At 43.9% G+C, this 16,742-nt stretch overlaps 1 protein-coding gene across 2 annotated transcripts in view; it reads right to left on the bottom strand.

The window, feature by feature from the left end:
* The window catches only part of edc3 (enhancer of mRNA decapping 3 homolog (S. cerevisiae)), a 106,421-nt gene that overhangs the window by 53,309 nt on the left and 36,370 nt on the right, over positions 1-16,742 (bottom strand). For both annotated transcript variants that reach the window (XM_038784088.1, XM_038784089.1), the window contains one exon: positions 9,371-9,706. In XM_038784088.1, the coding sequence (XP_038640016.1) occupies positions 9,371-9,706 (336 nt within the window). The remainder of the gene's footprint in view (positions 1-9,370; positions 9,707-16,742) is intronic.

The following is a 16,742-nucleotide window of genomic DNA, read 5'->3' as shown; positions in this document are numbered from 1 at the left end:
GTATGTTTTAAAAAGGTTAACTTGAGTTCATAGAATAAACATTGTTTTGCTTTAAAAAAATACTTTTCCATTTCTGCTGTACCACACCTGTAGAGTGGGGCGTGTGCTCCCCATGATACACTTGGGGGTTCTCTAAACCCTGGCCCATAACACATTTCATCCCTGGAATCAATCTGGTGAACCTCCTCTGGAACTGCCTCCAATGCCACCACATCCTTCCTCAAATACGGAGACCAAAACTGGACACAATACTCCAAGTGTGATCTCAGCAACACATTATACAATTGTAATAATACTTTTCTACTTTTATACTCCAGTCCTTTTGCAATAGACATGATTATCACAAGCACCCAATATTCCTTTTTGTATACTTTGTCCTACATTGTGGTTACTGTTCGGGGGGCCTATAGACCACTCCCACTAATTACTTCTTTTCCCTAATATTGCTTATTTCCGCACAAATCGATTCTACATACTGATCACCCGAACCAAAGTAATCTCCAACTATTGCACCAAAGCCACCTTTGATTAATAGTGCTACCCTTCCACCTTTACCGAGCTTCCTATTCTTCTTGAATGTTATGTACCAATCAATATTCAGGACCCTATCTTTGTCACTCTGTAGCCACATCTCTGTAATGGCTATCAGATTATTTATTTCAGTGTGTCTCATCAATTAATTTACTTTGTTATGAATGCTACGTACAAATAGAGCCTCTCACTTTGTCTCTTTATTTTTGTAGTATCCAGTCTTGACTGTTGGTGTAGTCTTGGTTTTCTTTCTCTGGCCCTTCTTGCAATTCTATGTTCATTTCCCATGTTACTATTTTGTTCATGTGTTGCACCTCTATCCCTTGATTTGCTACACCAGCCTAAGCAAAGCTCCTCACCCATATTGTTTAGTTCAAAGCTTTCTCTACTTCCCTAGTTATGGGGCTCACGAGAACACTGGTTCCAGCATGGTTAAGATGTAGATCGGCCCAACTGCACACCCCCCCACTCTCCCCAGTACAGATGCCAGTGCCCCATAAACTGGAGCTACTTCTCCCATAGCAATGCTTCTCATTAATAGGGGCAGAGAGTACAAGAACAAGGAGGTTATGCTGAACTTATCCAAGCTACACCTCAGCTGGAATAGTGTAAAATTGAAATGTTGCCACAGTCCCAGAGAGCCGTAGGTTGCCCTCCCTTTTGAGAGCTGGTTGGTGGTGATTCACCTGAGGAAGGAACAGTGCTCCAAAAGCTAGTGTTTGAAACAAACCTGTTGGACCTTAACCTGGTGTTGTAAGACTTCTTACTGTGCTCACCCCAATCCAACGGCGGCAACTCCACATCGTGATTTAACCTGCACACCCCTACACCACAGTTGAGGGGGCACGGTTGAAAAGATGGGGCCTTCACGAATAACCTCAGCTGGTACAAAATTTGAACCCACACTGTTGGCTTTCTCCACATCATGAACCAGCCGTCCAGCCACCTGAGCTAACCTGCCTCCAGAATATTGTGCACAGTTCTGGGCGCCACACTATAGGACGGATGTCCTATAGGATGATTCCACAGATGAGAAGATCCACGGATGAGAAACTTCAGTTCAGAGGATAGATTAGAGGGGCTGGGACTGTTCTCCTTGGAAAAAAGGTGTGGCTGAGAGGAGATTTGAGAGAGGTGTTCAAAATCATGAGGGAGTCGAACAGAGTAGATGGGGAAAATCATTCCCGCACATAAAAGGATTGCGATCGAGAGGGTACAGAATTAAAGTGATTTTCAAAAAAGGCAAACGCGTCGAGAGAAAAAACTTTTCACACAGCGAGTGAGTTGGATCTGGAAAGGACGGCCTTGAGGTGTGAGAGACAGGTACGATTGAGGCATTGAAGAGGATATTAGATGATTATTAGAATAGGAACAATGTGCAGGGGAAAAAGGCAGAGGAATGGCAATAAATCATAACATTCATTTGGAGAGCTAGTGCAGAGACAATGAACCAAATGGCCTCCTTTTGCACTGGAACAGTTCTGTGGATTTTGCTGGGTTGTAAACCAGGGAAGTCAGCAAGCACAGGGGTATTAGGTGAAAGAGGACAATGCAAGATATGGGGAGGTTTGCTGATGGCAAATCCCCATTTTACTTATTTTTAAAAAATAATTATTATTTGGGGTTGTGAAAGATGATGTTAATGAGATGGATTTCGTTAAAATATTCAATACAGCACTCAACTGAATTCAATGAGGTTGCACTCGCAAAGCAGCACCTCAAAGGACAGGAGCCAGAGATTGAGCTAAAACAGTCTTCACACTTTCATTAAGGTGGACCCCACTCTGGAAGCAGTTTTACTGACATTTTCCTGAAAACCTCGAGGGTTTAATTGCACATTGGGGAAGACAGTATAGCATCGAAACTCAATAGTGCACATACTGCAAAGAATAATTAAAATTGCTCAAACTGGGCCTTTTGTGAATCAGTGGATAACTACGCTCTAAGTCCATTACCTTCAGCTATATTCGAAAACGTAATGTACTGAAATTTGTGTAATTCTGCACACACACACACCGCTGTGTTTGCAGGTTTGCCTTACTGACTATTCTGTTTTGCTGGTGGCAGATATTCATTGAGGGTCCTAATGAACGGCAGGGACCACTAATTGAATTATGCTTTGAAAATACTGCAAGGTCCTTTCACGCTGCAGGTTCGACAGCAATAGCATATGATATTTTACAGGAAGGAAGGGTTAAGAAGTGTCAAGAGATTCACTTGCTACAACAAGCCTCGAGCAGCGCTGGCGGGAGTCAAGGCCTTGATACCGCATCTCGTATGTGGCTCAGTGGCTTATTTAGTTTTTATAGCACTCCTGTGAAACCTCTTGGGATGTTAACTTTAACTGCACTATATAAATTACATGCTGGTGGCGATGCACATCCCCATTAAGAGTTTGAGATGCAGCAGCCTACCCAGACAGCAAAGAGCCACGCTCATAGGACCTCATTTATGCTGAAATAATGTGCACTGAAATCAGTTTACGGGAAATGCCATTTTTCACAATAAATACAAACCGCTATATTACAGGCATTCTCTGCCACTAATCATAAATTTAATGAGTGCAGGGCTTTCGGCACAGAGAAACAGATTACACCTCCTTTAGCTACTTGAATATGGTATGGGAAATCTGAAAAGAAGGTTTGATGCCTTCAAGGATATCTAGAATTACTCACTCTCGGGTTACAAATGCCTTGAAATTTGGCGGCTCAACTGTTAGCGTACACTTAGCAACAGTAGCACAGCAACAGTGGCACAGGAGGAGGAGACACCCGCTGGTCCATAGAACCCACCTATCCACATTGTACATTTCCTATAAACCACCTTGCCAGCCCCCCCAACCCACCACCACTTTGTCCAGTTTTTTTTAAAAACAGCGGGCGTTAACCGATTTAGTATATAAATAGGTTAGCACCCGCCTTAAGATAAAGGTAAAGAAATTTTAGACAGGTAGATTGAATGCTCATACATTCGGATGCAGAGAGTTTAATTACAAAGCCAAAAAGAAATCTGCAAAGCCTTAGGACACAGTTCAGGAACTCTCAGCAGAGGAAGCCAAATTTGAATCCACAGTTCAGCAGATGACCAAATTAATGTCGGAAACTCTGCCCTGCTAATGAATATTGTTACAGAGGTTTAAGTGGAAAAGAAAACTCAATTTCCTTGTAACCAGGGGATGTCCTGAGCAGAAACTAAAACAACACGCCAAATTATGAAGCAACAATATTATACTCGGACAAAAATTTAATGCTACTGCGATCTGATTTAGCAACAAAATTATCAAGGGATTCGTGACATTAGACCTGCCAACACTATTGTGAAGTTATGGTGGACTGCAATAAATTATAAGTGACAGGACTGGAAAACACAACTGTGAATCTTAGTCAACCACAAGCATGGTTTAGCGCACACAATGTCAGATAGGCAGCATCTGGTGCTCATTATACTGTTGCTAACAAGACAGAACTACCCACATGCAATTGATTATTTCACCGATTGTTGTAGATATTAGATCAGTATTTAATCACTCGGATTTCTATGGTAAACTAGGTGAGGGAAAACAAATCCAGGCATCGCTACCAGATTTTTTCAGGGATAAAGTTTCAGCAGAAAGTTAATTCCTTTTTGCCCCTGAATGCAGATATGTCAAACCTCAGATGTTTAATTAATTACTTCTTAGCACAGAGGTTTACTTTACAAATCTAGAGATTACTGGCTGCCAAATGTTCAAGTTAGCTGTGTGAAAAAGGTATTTGTTCCCATCGACTTTTGGCAGCAAGTGCTTTCTGCATATTAAATTACAAGCTCACTGAGTAACCAGCGCACAAAAAGTAGCTTTTGGGGGGGCCACATAACGCATGTAAAGAGGACATTTCAGAGTTCACTGGCACTACTGAACTTCAATTCAATTCAAGTCGGACTTTATACGGATAGGCCTGAAAAGTCTTAAATATTTGCTTTTAGAGACAGAAAACTTCAAAATGATTCCATGGACAATGATCAGTTCCAGCTCGACAGAATTGGAAAAACTCAAAGCCAGCAAACGGGTTTTACGACCAATCTTAATTCTGACAGAGGAGGAGGAGAGAAAAAAAGGCATGTTCAAAACAGCGTGCGGAAATTGATTTTTAAAAAAAATAAACTTAGATTACCCAATTCTTTCCCCCCCCCCAATTAAGCGGCAACTTCGCGTGGCCAATTCACCCACCCTGCACATCCCTTTGGATTGTGGGGCGAGACCCACGCAGACGCAGGGAAGAATGTGCAATCTCCAGGTGTACAGTGACCCGGGGCCGGGATTGAAGCCGGGTCCTTGGCGCCGTGAGGCAGCAATGCTAACCACTGCGCCACCAAGCTGCCCCATGGAAATTGATTAACAGAAGTCAAACTCCAGAAAGACAATAAATCTAGGAAAGACAACTTCCCAAATTGGCTCCAAATCAAGCCAGAAAAGATTCCTGCACATCAATACATGAAACCCAATTACCTATTTTGCTCCCAGAGAGTAAAACTTTACCGATCTCAAACCTTGATGGCCTTTTGGGATGAACTATTGCTTATCGCTACAATTTCTATGCTGCATTGACAGGACTTAAACTGTTACACGGGAACAGCAGATAGGTTATTTAGCGCCTGGAGCCTGTTCAATTAGATCATTTAATGAGATCACTGCTGACCTGCGCTTTAACTCCATACACCCACCTGAGCCCCAAAAGGAACAAGACTGTTCCTAGGAACATGTTATTGTTAGAAATCTTCAGAATGTGTTTTTTATATACCGTATTATAATTAAATACTTGTTTTTTTTAAAATAAATTTAGAGTATCCAATTCATTTTTTCCAATTAAGGGGCAATTTAGCATGGCCAATCCACCTACCCTGCACATCTTTGGGTTGTGGGGGCGAACCCCCCGCAAACACAGGGAGAATGTGCAAACTCGACGCGGACAGTGACCCAGAGATGGATCGAACCTGGAACCTCGGCGCCCTGAGTCAGCAGGGCTAACCCAATGCGCCACCATGCAGCCCTTCGTTTTATATATTCTTTCAAGGGATATATTTTTAGCAAGTCAAGTATTTGTTGTCCATCCCTAATTGCCCTTGGTGTCTGCATGCATTTACTTTTTTTCTCCCAGTTTCTTTCCTACCTGTCACACCATCTCCAAATTTGTTGCTTCTTTGAATTGCTTTTACTTACCTGGAGGCCTGCATTACTTTGTCTCCAAAGTAGGTGGTGCTGTTGCCTACTTATCTTGGCCAACTCCCAGGTCCTATCTCCATACTAAATGGAGCTTGGGGGCAAGCCTTCTCGACATGGTAGTTTAACTTAAAAACACTTCTGAAATTCATTCTTAACCCTCTCTATGCTGGTGCCTTTGCCACCCACCACCAGCATGATCCAGCTGCTATTAACCTCCTGGAGTTGGCAGCACGGGAGCACAGTGGTTAGCGTTGCTGCTTCACAGCACCAGGGTCCCGGGTTCGATTCCCGGATTGGGTCACTGCCTTTGGGGAGTCTGCACTCTCCCAGTGTCTGCGTGGGTTTCCTCCAGGTGCACCAGTTTCCTCCCACAAGTCCCGAAAGACATGCTTGTAGGTGATTTGGATATTCTGAATTCTCCCTCTGTGTAAAACAGGCGCCGGAATGTGGTGACTAGGGCCTTTTCACAGCAACGTCATTGCAGTGGTAATGTAAGCCTACTTGTGACAATAATGAATACTAATTAAAATTATCTGTTGGGTCTCTCATATATGCTTAGTACTGGGAAGCGGGCAAGTCATGGCAATTAGGCAAGAAAAGGCAGAGAGGAAAGGGTGAAGGGAGAGACGAGGTGAAAGGGTTTGAATGTAGAATCACATTGAAGGCAAATGGCTGAATGCATTGCACGAGGCAGCAACAGTTGCATAGCGTGCGTCATTCAGCTGGACAGCAAAATACAGATAAGCGAGATTAAAAAATAACTGAAGCACCCTTTAGAAGAGGGGGTTAAAAATGTTCTCAGTCAACTCCCTATTTAAATAAAGCAGCCAAACCCTTCTCATTGCAGTCAACAGGGCAGCTCCCAGTACTTGCAAGAAAATCTATCATTCCTCCCTGCAAAAAAGTACAGCCCTTCCCTTAATAAACTCATGGATGAAACATTTGCATCACAAGATCAGACAAAACAAGTTCAGCAATTGCCTGAAACAAGGGAAGTGGGAGGGAGGTAGGTAGGAGCCTCGAGGCACACCTGAAGTAAAACTCCTCTGAGTAGTACACCTTGTACACACCAAGCAAAAGTAGATCAAAGAGGGGTGATGAAAATGGCCATATAGGCGCTCACTTGGGATGAAACCCCACCAACAAGAGTAACAACAGACTGTGTACAAAGCATTTCTAAACACACAGGATTGTTCTGCTTCTGTAGCACAGTGAGCATCGCCTTTGCATTGTATACTGAAGTCCTTGACGAGATTCTCAACTGCTCAATGTAAACACAGCACATAGCATGGTACCAAATCATACTGCTCAGGAATTCTTTAGGTCCATTCCATAGCCTTTGATGTTTTACATCTCAGTCAATAACTTGCATTTATACACAGCATGATATAGCGCCCCCACAGCAGTGTTGAGGAAATGGGTGGAGCCCCACAACTGGCCCAATCACCAGACGGGGGGGGGGGGGGGGGGGGGGGGGGGGGAGAGAAGAGAGAGAGAGAGAGAGAGAGAGAGAGAATATCGACTATCATCGGTTACTGGATGGCACAGCAACCTGAATTAAGTGCTTCAAAGGGGAGTTAAAGAAAGCTGGTATCGGCAAGGCAGGATGGACGTGGACATTTCACAGCTTGCGATTCTGTAACTATTGTTCTGTGGATTTCACCGCAGGACGGAAACATTCCAACAATGACCAGCTGTATAATCTCCATTTTTTGTCTATAATGAGCATGTCGAAAGCAGACCCAAATAGTCAATCGCAGAGCTATAAGTAGTGCTGGCAGCAACCAGACGCCACAAGAAAAAAAAATGTGGGAAATATTTCTCAGTAGAATTCTATAAATAGTTTGCAATCTTTCTTCTGGCCCAAGGCACCTGGTGTTTTGCAGCAGTGTCGTTTTCCAGTACATTGTTTCTAAACCAATTGTCATATCAAATAGTGCTGCAAATCCACCACATTGAAAAGGAAATCTAGTCCATTTGAAGCCATAATTTAAGAGGTGGGAAAATGATGCTGGGCGAAGACAGCAGGGGCAAAGCAGCCTTGGCAGCAATTTCTACTCCGCTGCTTACGGTTCGGATCCCCTGGTGTGGTGGAATGTGTTATCAAACGCCATCCTCCACATGCCAGATGAGCATTACGCGCGGTCGGTTAGCCCAGTTGGCCGGATGGCTGGTTCGTGATGCAGAGCGATGTCAACAGCGGGGTTTCAATTCCCGTACCAGCTGAAGTTATCCATGAAGGCTCATGACCTCTCGACCTCACCCCCTGACTCGAGGTGTGGTGACCCTCAAGTTAAACCACCACCAGTCAACTCTCTCTCAAAAGGGGAGAGCAGCAAGAACTGTCGAGCATGTGATTGAGTTCATTGAGTAAACAAGCAAACCCCTGTCACGTCACAATATAAAAGACAAGGCTGGCAATGGCAAGAACGCCACGGTCATGTCTGCTGAATTGAATTCTGCTGCTTCCTGGAAACAGAGACGGGGGTTTGGGAGTGATAGACAGCTATGCCCCTAAGTACAGGTTGAGTATTCCTTATTCGGAATGGTTGGGGCCAAGAGGGTCTCGGATTCCGGAATGTTTTAAATTTTGGAATACCAGTGCTTGAAGTCGCCAGTCGGGGCTGTGTGTGTGCGTGTGTGGTGGTGGAGGGCAAGCGGTTCCCCATCCGGCAGCCCACAGGAATAAGACACAGAGCTAGGAACAGCCAACACCGAAGACTCGGGAGTTGTGAAATGTTGCACAGCTAGCGGATCTTGGGTGAACACCATGCTATTTTTCACTAGAAACAAGATTTCAGAGCTTTTCAAATAGGGGAGACTTGACCTGTACCCGCAGTTGTGATCCTAACACAGCTGATTCAGCAGCTTCCAACACAAATTCTGGGAGCTGAACACAAACTCATAGGAGCTGTCATTGTGGCTCACCTTCTCCCCCACTCTCGTGGTCTTCTTGATCACTGGCTCCCTAATGTAGATAAAGTTCAAAGCTTTAAGACCTTGAGAATCTACCTACTAACAGATCAACTTTGTCCCAAAATCCTTCCTGTTTAATCTGCTTGATTTTAATTTCCCTCCAACAAAATGGTTTCTCAGCTCTTTGTATTGTTACGGGGGTCCTGTAGCAAGATTCTTCCACACAATACGACCACGTTAACCCACAATAGTATCACAGATGTTCAAACAGTAGAACAGAATTGCATAATTTGAATTCCTCACGAAAAAAACTACAGCAAACAACCTGGAATAAACAGAATGCAAAAATTCATGAAGACCCTTCCCCCAGCCACCTCTCCCCCACCAACCCAATCCAGCCTCCAAGCTGGGTAATTATGAGCGAGGCGAGGGTGAAGAATTCCACCTGTATGATATGAATAATGCAGCCTCAGCAACTCGTACCTGCAAATGTTGGCCTAATGAATAATTCAGAAATGTTATGGCAGGGCCTGTCCATATTACCATATCTAAAATATTTGTATCAAGAATTGAGTAGAAACATGTTGCTTTGGCTATTTCAAAGTATCTCAGAACAAGGTAAATGGGGTACTTACGCACCAATTTCCCAACCACATTTGCTTACATTTAAGGTTTTCCTTCCCTTTCTCAATTAAACAGCTTTAAAACGGTGTTAAGCCTCACCAGTGCAATATTCTTTGCCACTATGTTGGGGCACCGTGATTTGCCTGTAGACAATGGGCTCAGACTCCAGAATGTTCTCATCGTGGCGATATCTTGTTGGCTTCTCGTTGGGTGTCCCTCGGGACCGTGTTCCATTCCTCCTTTCAAAAGTGTCTATCTCTTCGAACACGGCTGCTTTGTCAAAGAGTGCTAGATTGCCTTCAAAGTCAAAGTCGGTGTCAAGAATCACTTCAACTCCATCCCCAAAACACTCATCGTCTTTATTTTTCATTGGTCCATTCTTTACTCCATTTTTCTTTGGCGTTGCTTGATTTGGAATCTTGCTGCTCGACGACCCTGGGAAAGAAGATGAAGAATGAGATTAAGGTTGGTATGTTCAACAAATATATATTTTTTTTAAGGATCCAGGTTTCCCTCCCCCTGACAGGGTTTTGCCAGTTACGTTTTTACGGTTGTCCTTATAACTCAGTGTAAGAACACAAATGCCCACTTGAATATTTAAAACACAAGAACCAGGAGGTGTCGGCTACACGGCTCCTAGAGTCTTCGCTGTCTTCAATAAAATCATGGCTGAGTCATAATTTATATGGGGGTTGCAAGCAAATTGGGCAAGTGCTGGAAAGTAGGGAGATGTGTGCATGAGTGTGACAGGCAGGTCAGAGCAAAGGGTTGTGAGGAAGCTTTGAAGTTTGGGTTGCAGAAAGGCCAGAGGTTGGGTAACGGGAATTTCAGGACCTGGGTTCAGACGATTTGAGGAATTATACTACGGTTTTGTTTCACAGAATGTACCACTGAAATGCACCATTTGGTCCAACTGGTCCATGCATTGTTTATGCACAATACAAGCCTATTCCCACCCCAGTTATCTCAACATCCGCATGTTTAAAAATGCTCTAATATGTTGCATCGTGCATGGTGGTGGAGGCTGAGCTTCTCAGTGACTTGCTGGAGTTGTATTCTATTGGCTTGGCACAGAACTCAGTCCTCAAAAGGGCGATTGTACTGTACCAAGCGATGGTTGTGCTGTGACTGGAGGTGTTCCAGAGGCGTGTTAGGGTACGTTGGGTAGAATATAGGGGTGAAGATTATTAGAACAATTGGCTAGTGAAACAGATAGGTGACTAAGGAAATAAAAATGACAAAAGCAAGCCTTATTGTCACGAGTCATCACATTTCCGTAATTGAATAGAATAGGAAGCAACTAATTAAAAAGAAATGTAAACATTTAACCAGCAAGGTAGAAAATTTGACTTGCAGCTCTACGGAGACAAACAACAACTTTGACACACAAATAAAAGATATTCTCCAGCTTGGTCCCTGGTAGCGGCATGATAAGTGGTAAGTTTTCAAAGATAAAGATTGTGCAGCAATACTAGGTGATTGGCGGCGCGGGGTGAAGGAGTGACAGCTGGAGGAGAGTGATTGCAAGGAGTATGTTGCTGCAAATCAGTGCATAAATGAAGCTTTTCCAGAATCAGCCATGGACAATGGGTCATGCACTCTTGTTGAAAGCTCAATGCATAGCTCAGAACATTCTTCAATTAAGTAGCTCACTTAAAAAATTGATATGGGGAGAGGGTGGTTGCGTGTCAGAGATGTACCATTGGTGAATGATTCCACATATGTGCTGTTCAGATAAAGCCTCCAGCTAGTTATTTGGCAACACCACAAGTGAATGTCACATTATAAATAGTCACAACATTCCAAACAAAATCTCGGCACTGTTTCCTGGTCTCAGGAGATAAAAACATGGACATATGCCTGGAACAAACTTTCAACTAGCAGTGTCTTCACAGAAACAAATATAGCATAAACATTTCATTAGTACATTTTGCAATTTCTTCCCAACAAATATATGAATATCCTAAAAGTAAAAGCACTTCGATATCCATTTCATAAATTGCAACTTTCACCAACCATGTTTTATTGGGTAAGCAACCAATAAGTTGTAAGTGTACATTGATTTAGGTGCAACATCTAGAATATACTTGTCACGATTGTGACAAATAAACCAAGTAATACCTTTTGAATTCCTTTTTTAAATTAAAACAGTTCGCACCTTATCATTCGAGTGCTGTTTAGCACACTGGGCTAAATCACTGGCTTTGAAAGCAGACCAAGGCAGGCCAGCAGCACGGTTCGATTCCCGTAACAGCCTCCCCAAACAGGCGCCGGAATGTAGCGACTAGGGGCTTTTCACAGCAACTTCATTTGAGGCCTACTTGTGACAATAAGCGATTTTCATTTCATAGTACAAGTGGCTCTACATCAAGAGGGGAGGTTGAAATCCTGGATGTGGATCCTTGGTGAAGACAACCAAGGGAAAGCGTCATTTGGGAGATTTCAAGGTATGTTCTTTGAGAGGTGAGATTTGAAACCCACATGTGAAAGACAGAGATCCAGTGGGATCTGTTGGCTCTCAGCAGTGGTGGGCAAACTGCAACCAAAGTCTTTTATTTTTGTTTTTACTATTTGAACTTTATGGTAGTTCTATTATTATATAAATTAAGCATTCTCTATAGCTCGTTATGAAATAGTCGGTGTGTATTAAATATATTTAATCTTATTCACGGGATCGTGGTTAGTGAACAAAGTTCGATTTCAATCTTGCGGCCCCCTGAGATGAAGGAGAGCCACTGAGGTGGCCCACTCACGAGCCTAGGTTGCCCAACACTGGCTCAGTGTGACAAGCACCTAAGGGGAATTGATGAGAAATCTAAGTTGTTTTGAACATCCGTCACGTGCTCTCAGAATGCGGTGTGCCTGACCACAGGTTGCCTATTGGTTTACATAGATTGTGTTCTGACTGTGAACATTAGTGTTCTGACTGTGAGCATTAGAGTAGAAGATAGATTTTGTAACTTGGATTATCCATACGAATCTGTGTATATCTGTCAAAGTATATTTCATGATGTGGAGATGCCGGCGTTGGACTGGAGTGAGCACAGTAAGAAGTCTTACAACAGGCTAAAGTCCAACGTGTTTGTTTCAAATCACTAGCTTTCGGAGCACAGCTCCTTCCTCAGGGTGAATGAAGAGGTGGGTTCCAGAAACAGACATATATATATATATATATATATATAATATATATAGACAAAGTCAATGAAGCAAGACTATACTTTGAATGCGAGTCGTTGCAGGTAATTAAGTCTTCACAGGTCAGACGGGCAACTGGAGAGAGGGATAATCACAGGTTAAAGAGGTGTGTATTGTCTCAAGCCCGGACAGTTGGTAGGTTTTCGCAAGCCCAGGCCAGATGGTGGGTGGGGTGAATGTAATGCGACATGAATCCAAGGTCCCGGTTGGGGCCGTACTCATGTGTGCGTAACTTGGCTATAAGTTTCTGCTCAGCGATTCTGCATTGTTCAATGCCCTTGACTGAAGTGTCTTACAGCAGCAGATTAAAGTCCAACAGGTTTGTTTTGATCAGAGGCATTCAGCCTCTGATCTTCTGGTAAGCGGTCTCCAAGGCAGCAGGGTAGCATGGTGGTTAGCATAAATGCTTCACAGCTCCAGGGTCCCAGGTTCGATTCCCGGCTGGGTCACTGTCTGTGTGGAGTCTGCACGTCCTCCCCCTGTGTGCGTGGGTTTCCTCCGGGTGCTCCGGTTTCCTCCCACAGTCCAAAGATGTGCGGGTTAGGTGGATTGGCCATGCTAAATTGCCCGTAGTGTCCTAATAAAAGTAAGGTTAAGGGGGGGGGGTTGTTGGGTTACGGGTATAGGGTGGATACGTGGGTTTGAGTAGGGTGATCATGGCTCGGCACTACATTGAGGGCCGAAGGGCCTGTTCTGTGCTGTACTGTTCTATGTTCTAAGGCAACTTTCAGGACCCTCAACCCCTTTCCCAGAAATCCCCCAGCCATTTCCTATTAACCCAAAACTTTTTACCACTGTTCCCACCCCCCACCATTCACACGTCCAAGGCACGCTGAAACCTGCCTAAACAGGTTCAGCAGGCCACAGCCCCTCCTCCCCCCCACCTTGCTCCCGTTCACTAACGAACAGCAGTTTGCTAATAGGGTAGCCATCCCCCACCAGGCTTCCCCTCCCCGCAATGACCAACAAAGAAACAATAAACCTTCCTCAACCCATCCACCTTAAAAGTATCAAAGTTCCAGCCAATTTGTGCATGACAAGATGTTATCAACAAAAATTGGTTGATCAGTTAACAAGATTTCATCGCGTTGTTCAGGGAAGAATGTTGGCCAAAAGACAAGGCAAAGTCCATGCCCTTTGGATACAGCAACTGACGGGCAGAGCAGGGCCTCAGTTTAACATCGTTCAACCTTAAAATTCACAAATATCGTCCAAAAGACATCAACTCAACAGTGCATCACCCCCTCCTCGTGACACTGGATTGTCAATCTACCCTATACTTCAAATTTGGAGCCAATAAAATCGGAGTGGAAAGCCAAAGATGCTGCCAATTGAAGGAATCTAGCACATGCTTAATGAAGGCACAAGAGCAGGGCACAAGCAGGGTGGTGACGCCACCAAATGCATCATGGACAATGAATATGGAAGTTGAGTGCTCAGGTGTAAGACTATTTATATTTGGAACTATGCCTGCATTGGAAGACTGCAATGTAACAACTACGTTATCCTTAATACTCAAAGCATTTAAACCAGTTAGCAAATGTGTTCACCTGCACTTAAACCAGCACAGTTTATGGCAGAAATGGGTTTCCTGAATGCGCAATGCTAGCCCCAAGCCGGTTAAGATAATACAATAATGTTTACGATTTCCTTGGTTGACAACTGCAATTGTTACTCCATTCCCAATATCAAGGATCTTATTGGTGTCTCCGACTACACCCATAAATCAAATAAATTGAGATAATAAATGATTTATAAATGGAATGGTATGGGATGGTTCATGCCAACGGACAACCATCCTGAGCCATTAGGGTTTATGATGTTACTATCGCAGTGTTATGTCGAAGAAAAGCTTCCCAATAGAGGTTCAATAAAAACATAAACCTGCTGTGTTTTTTTAAAGAGATGTGCAGAGGAAAAAGCAGCATGCAATTTTTTCCCCGCTTCTATTCATCTGCGATTATCGGTCAGCATTTGATGACTGCAATCCATTGTCATAAAGACAAACTGATTACCTCAAAGCTTTGAAACTTTGATTAAACTGCAATCAATGAAAATACACTTTCAGCACAAAGTTCAGTGTACAACTTCTGCGTCAGAGTGAATGTAGTTGGCGGCACGGTAGCACAGTGGTTAGCACTGTTGCTTCACAGCGCCAGGTCCCCAGGTTCGATTCCCGGCTTGGGTTACCATCGGTGCGGAGTCTGTCTGCACGTACTCCCTGTGTCTGTGTGGGTTTTCTCTCGGTGCTCCGGTTTTCTCCCACAGTCCAATGATGTTGCAATGATGTTGCAAGTTAGGTGGAGTGGCCATGCTAAATTGCCCTTGGTGTCCAAAACGGTCAGGTGGGGTTACTGGGATATGGGGATAGGGTGGAGACGTGGGCTTGGGTGGGGTGCTCTTTCCAAGGGCCGGTGCAGCCTCCTTCTGCACTGTAAATTCTATGATTCTATGAAATTGGATCTTATTTATTCACCGTATTCAATATTTTCCATTATTCTTGAAGGTATGAATCACACTATTGTATAGTTATATGGTGGCATGTGATCTGCAATGCCTCACTCCCAGGTTGTCATTCTCATCACAAGAACTCATTACGGCCAAACTGTATTCGGTTCTAATCTGGTTCCCTAAGAAACAAACCTGAATTAATATAGCCCTTTCCCAACATCAAGAAATTCCAAAGCGCTTTATGGCGAATGAATTATTTTTGAAGTGAAGTCAATGTTATAACGTACTAAACACTGCAGCCTATTTGAGCACAGCAAGCTCATACCAACAGCAATGTGGCAATGGCCAGCTAATCAGTTTTTGGGGATCTTTATTGAGGGACATATCCGAGAGGACAGGCAGGGGCCTGTTTATCTTCTCATCCAAGTCTGCTTGGATCTCACCCCCACAACCCAAAGATATGCAGGTTAGGTAAATTGGCCATGCTAAATTGATTGGAAAAATTAATTGTGTACTCTAAAAATGTTTTTAAATAGAACATAGAACATTACAGCGCAGTACAGGCCCTTCGGCCTTCGATGTTGCGCCGACCTGTGAAACCACTCTGAAGCCCATCTGCACTATTCCCTTATCATCCATATGTTTATCCAATGACCATTTAAATGCCCTTAATGTTGGCGAGTCCACTACTGTTGCAGTCATGGCATTGCACGCCCTTACTATTCTCCGAGTAAAGAACCTACCTCTGACATCTGTCCGATATCTATCTCCCCTCAATTTAAAGCTATTCTCCCTCATGCTAGCCATCACCATCCGAGGAAAAAGGCTCTCACTGTCCACCCTATCTAATCCTCTGATCATCTTATATGCCTCAATTAAGTCACCTCTTAACCGTCTTCACTCTAACAAAAACAGCCACAAGTCCCTCAGCCTTTCCTCATAAGATCTTCCCTCCATACAAGGCAACATCCTGGTAAATCTCCTCTGCACCCTTTCCAATGCTTCTACATCCTTCCTTGGAGTATCGCGACCAGAACTGCACGCGATACTCCAAATGCGGCCGCACCAGAGCTTTGTACAGCTGCAACATGACCTCATGGCTCCGAAACTCAATCCCTCTGCCAATAAAAGCTAACACACCGTACGCCTTCTTAACAACCCTATCAACCTGGGTGCCAGCTTTCAGGGATCTATGTACATGGACACCGAGATCTCTCTGCTCATCCACACTACCAAGGATCTTACCATTAGCCCAGTACACTCTATTCCTTTTACTCCTTCCAAAATGAATCACCTCACAATTTTCTGCATTAGGTGGATTGGCCATGATAAATTGCCCTTAGAGTCCAAAATTGCCCTTAGTGTTGGGTGGGGTTACTGGGTTATGGGGATAGGGTGGAGTTGTTGATCTTGGGTAGGTGCTCTTTCGAAGAGCAGGTGCAGACTCGATGGGCTGAATGGCCTCCTTCTGCACTGTAAATTCTATGATTCTATGAAACTCCATTTGCCACCTCTCAGCTCTGCAGCTTATCCATGTCCATCTGTAACCTGCAACATTTTTCCGCACTGTCCACAACTCCACCGACTTTACGGTCATCTCCAAATTTACTCACCCACTCTTCTACGCCCGCCTCCAGGTCATTTATAAAACTGACAAAGAGCAGTGGCCCCAAAACAGATCCTTGTGGTACACCACTAGTAACTGAACTCCAGGCTGAACATTTCCCATCAAACACCACCTGTCTTCTTACAGCGAGCCAATTTCTGATCCAAACTGCTAAATCACCCTGAATCCCATGCCTCCGTATTTTCTGCAATAGCCTAC

This window comes from Scyliorhinus canicula, chromosome 24, assembly GCF_902713615.1.
Source record: "Scyliorhinus canicula chromosome 24, sScyCan1.1, whole genome shotgun sequence".
Lineage (NCBI taxonomy): Eukaryota > Metazoa > Chordata > Chondrichthyes > Carcharhiniformes > Scyliorhinidae > Scyliorhinus > Scyliorhinus canicula.
This window is presented reverse-complemented; position numbering and strand designations above follow the sequence as displayed.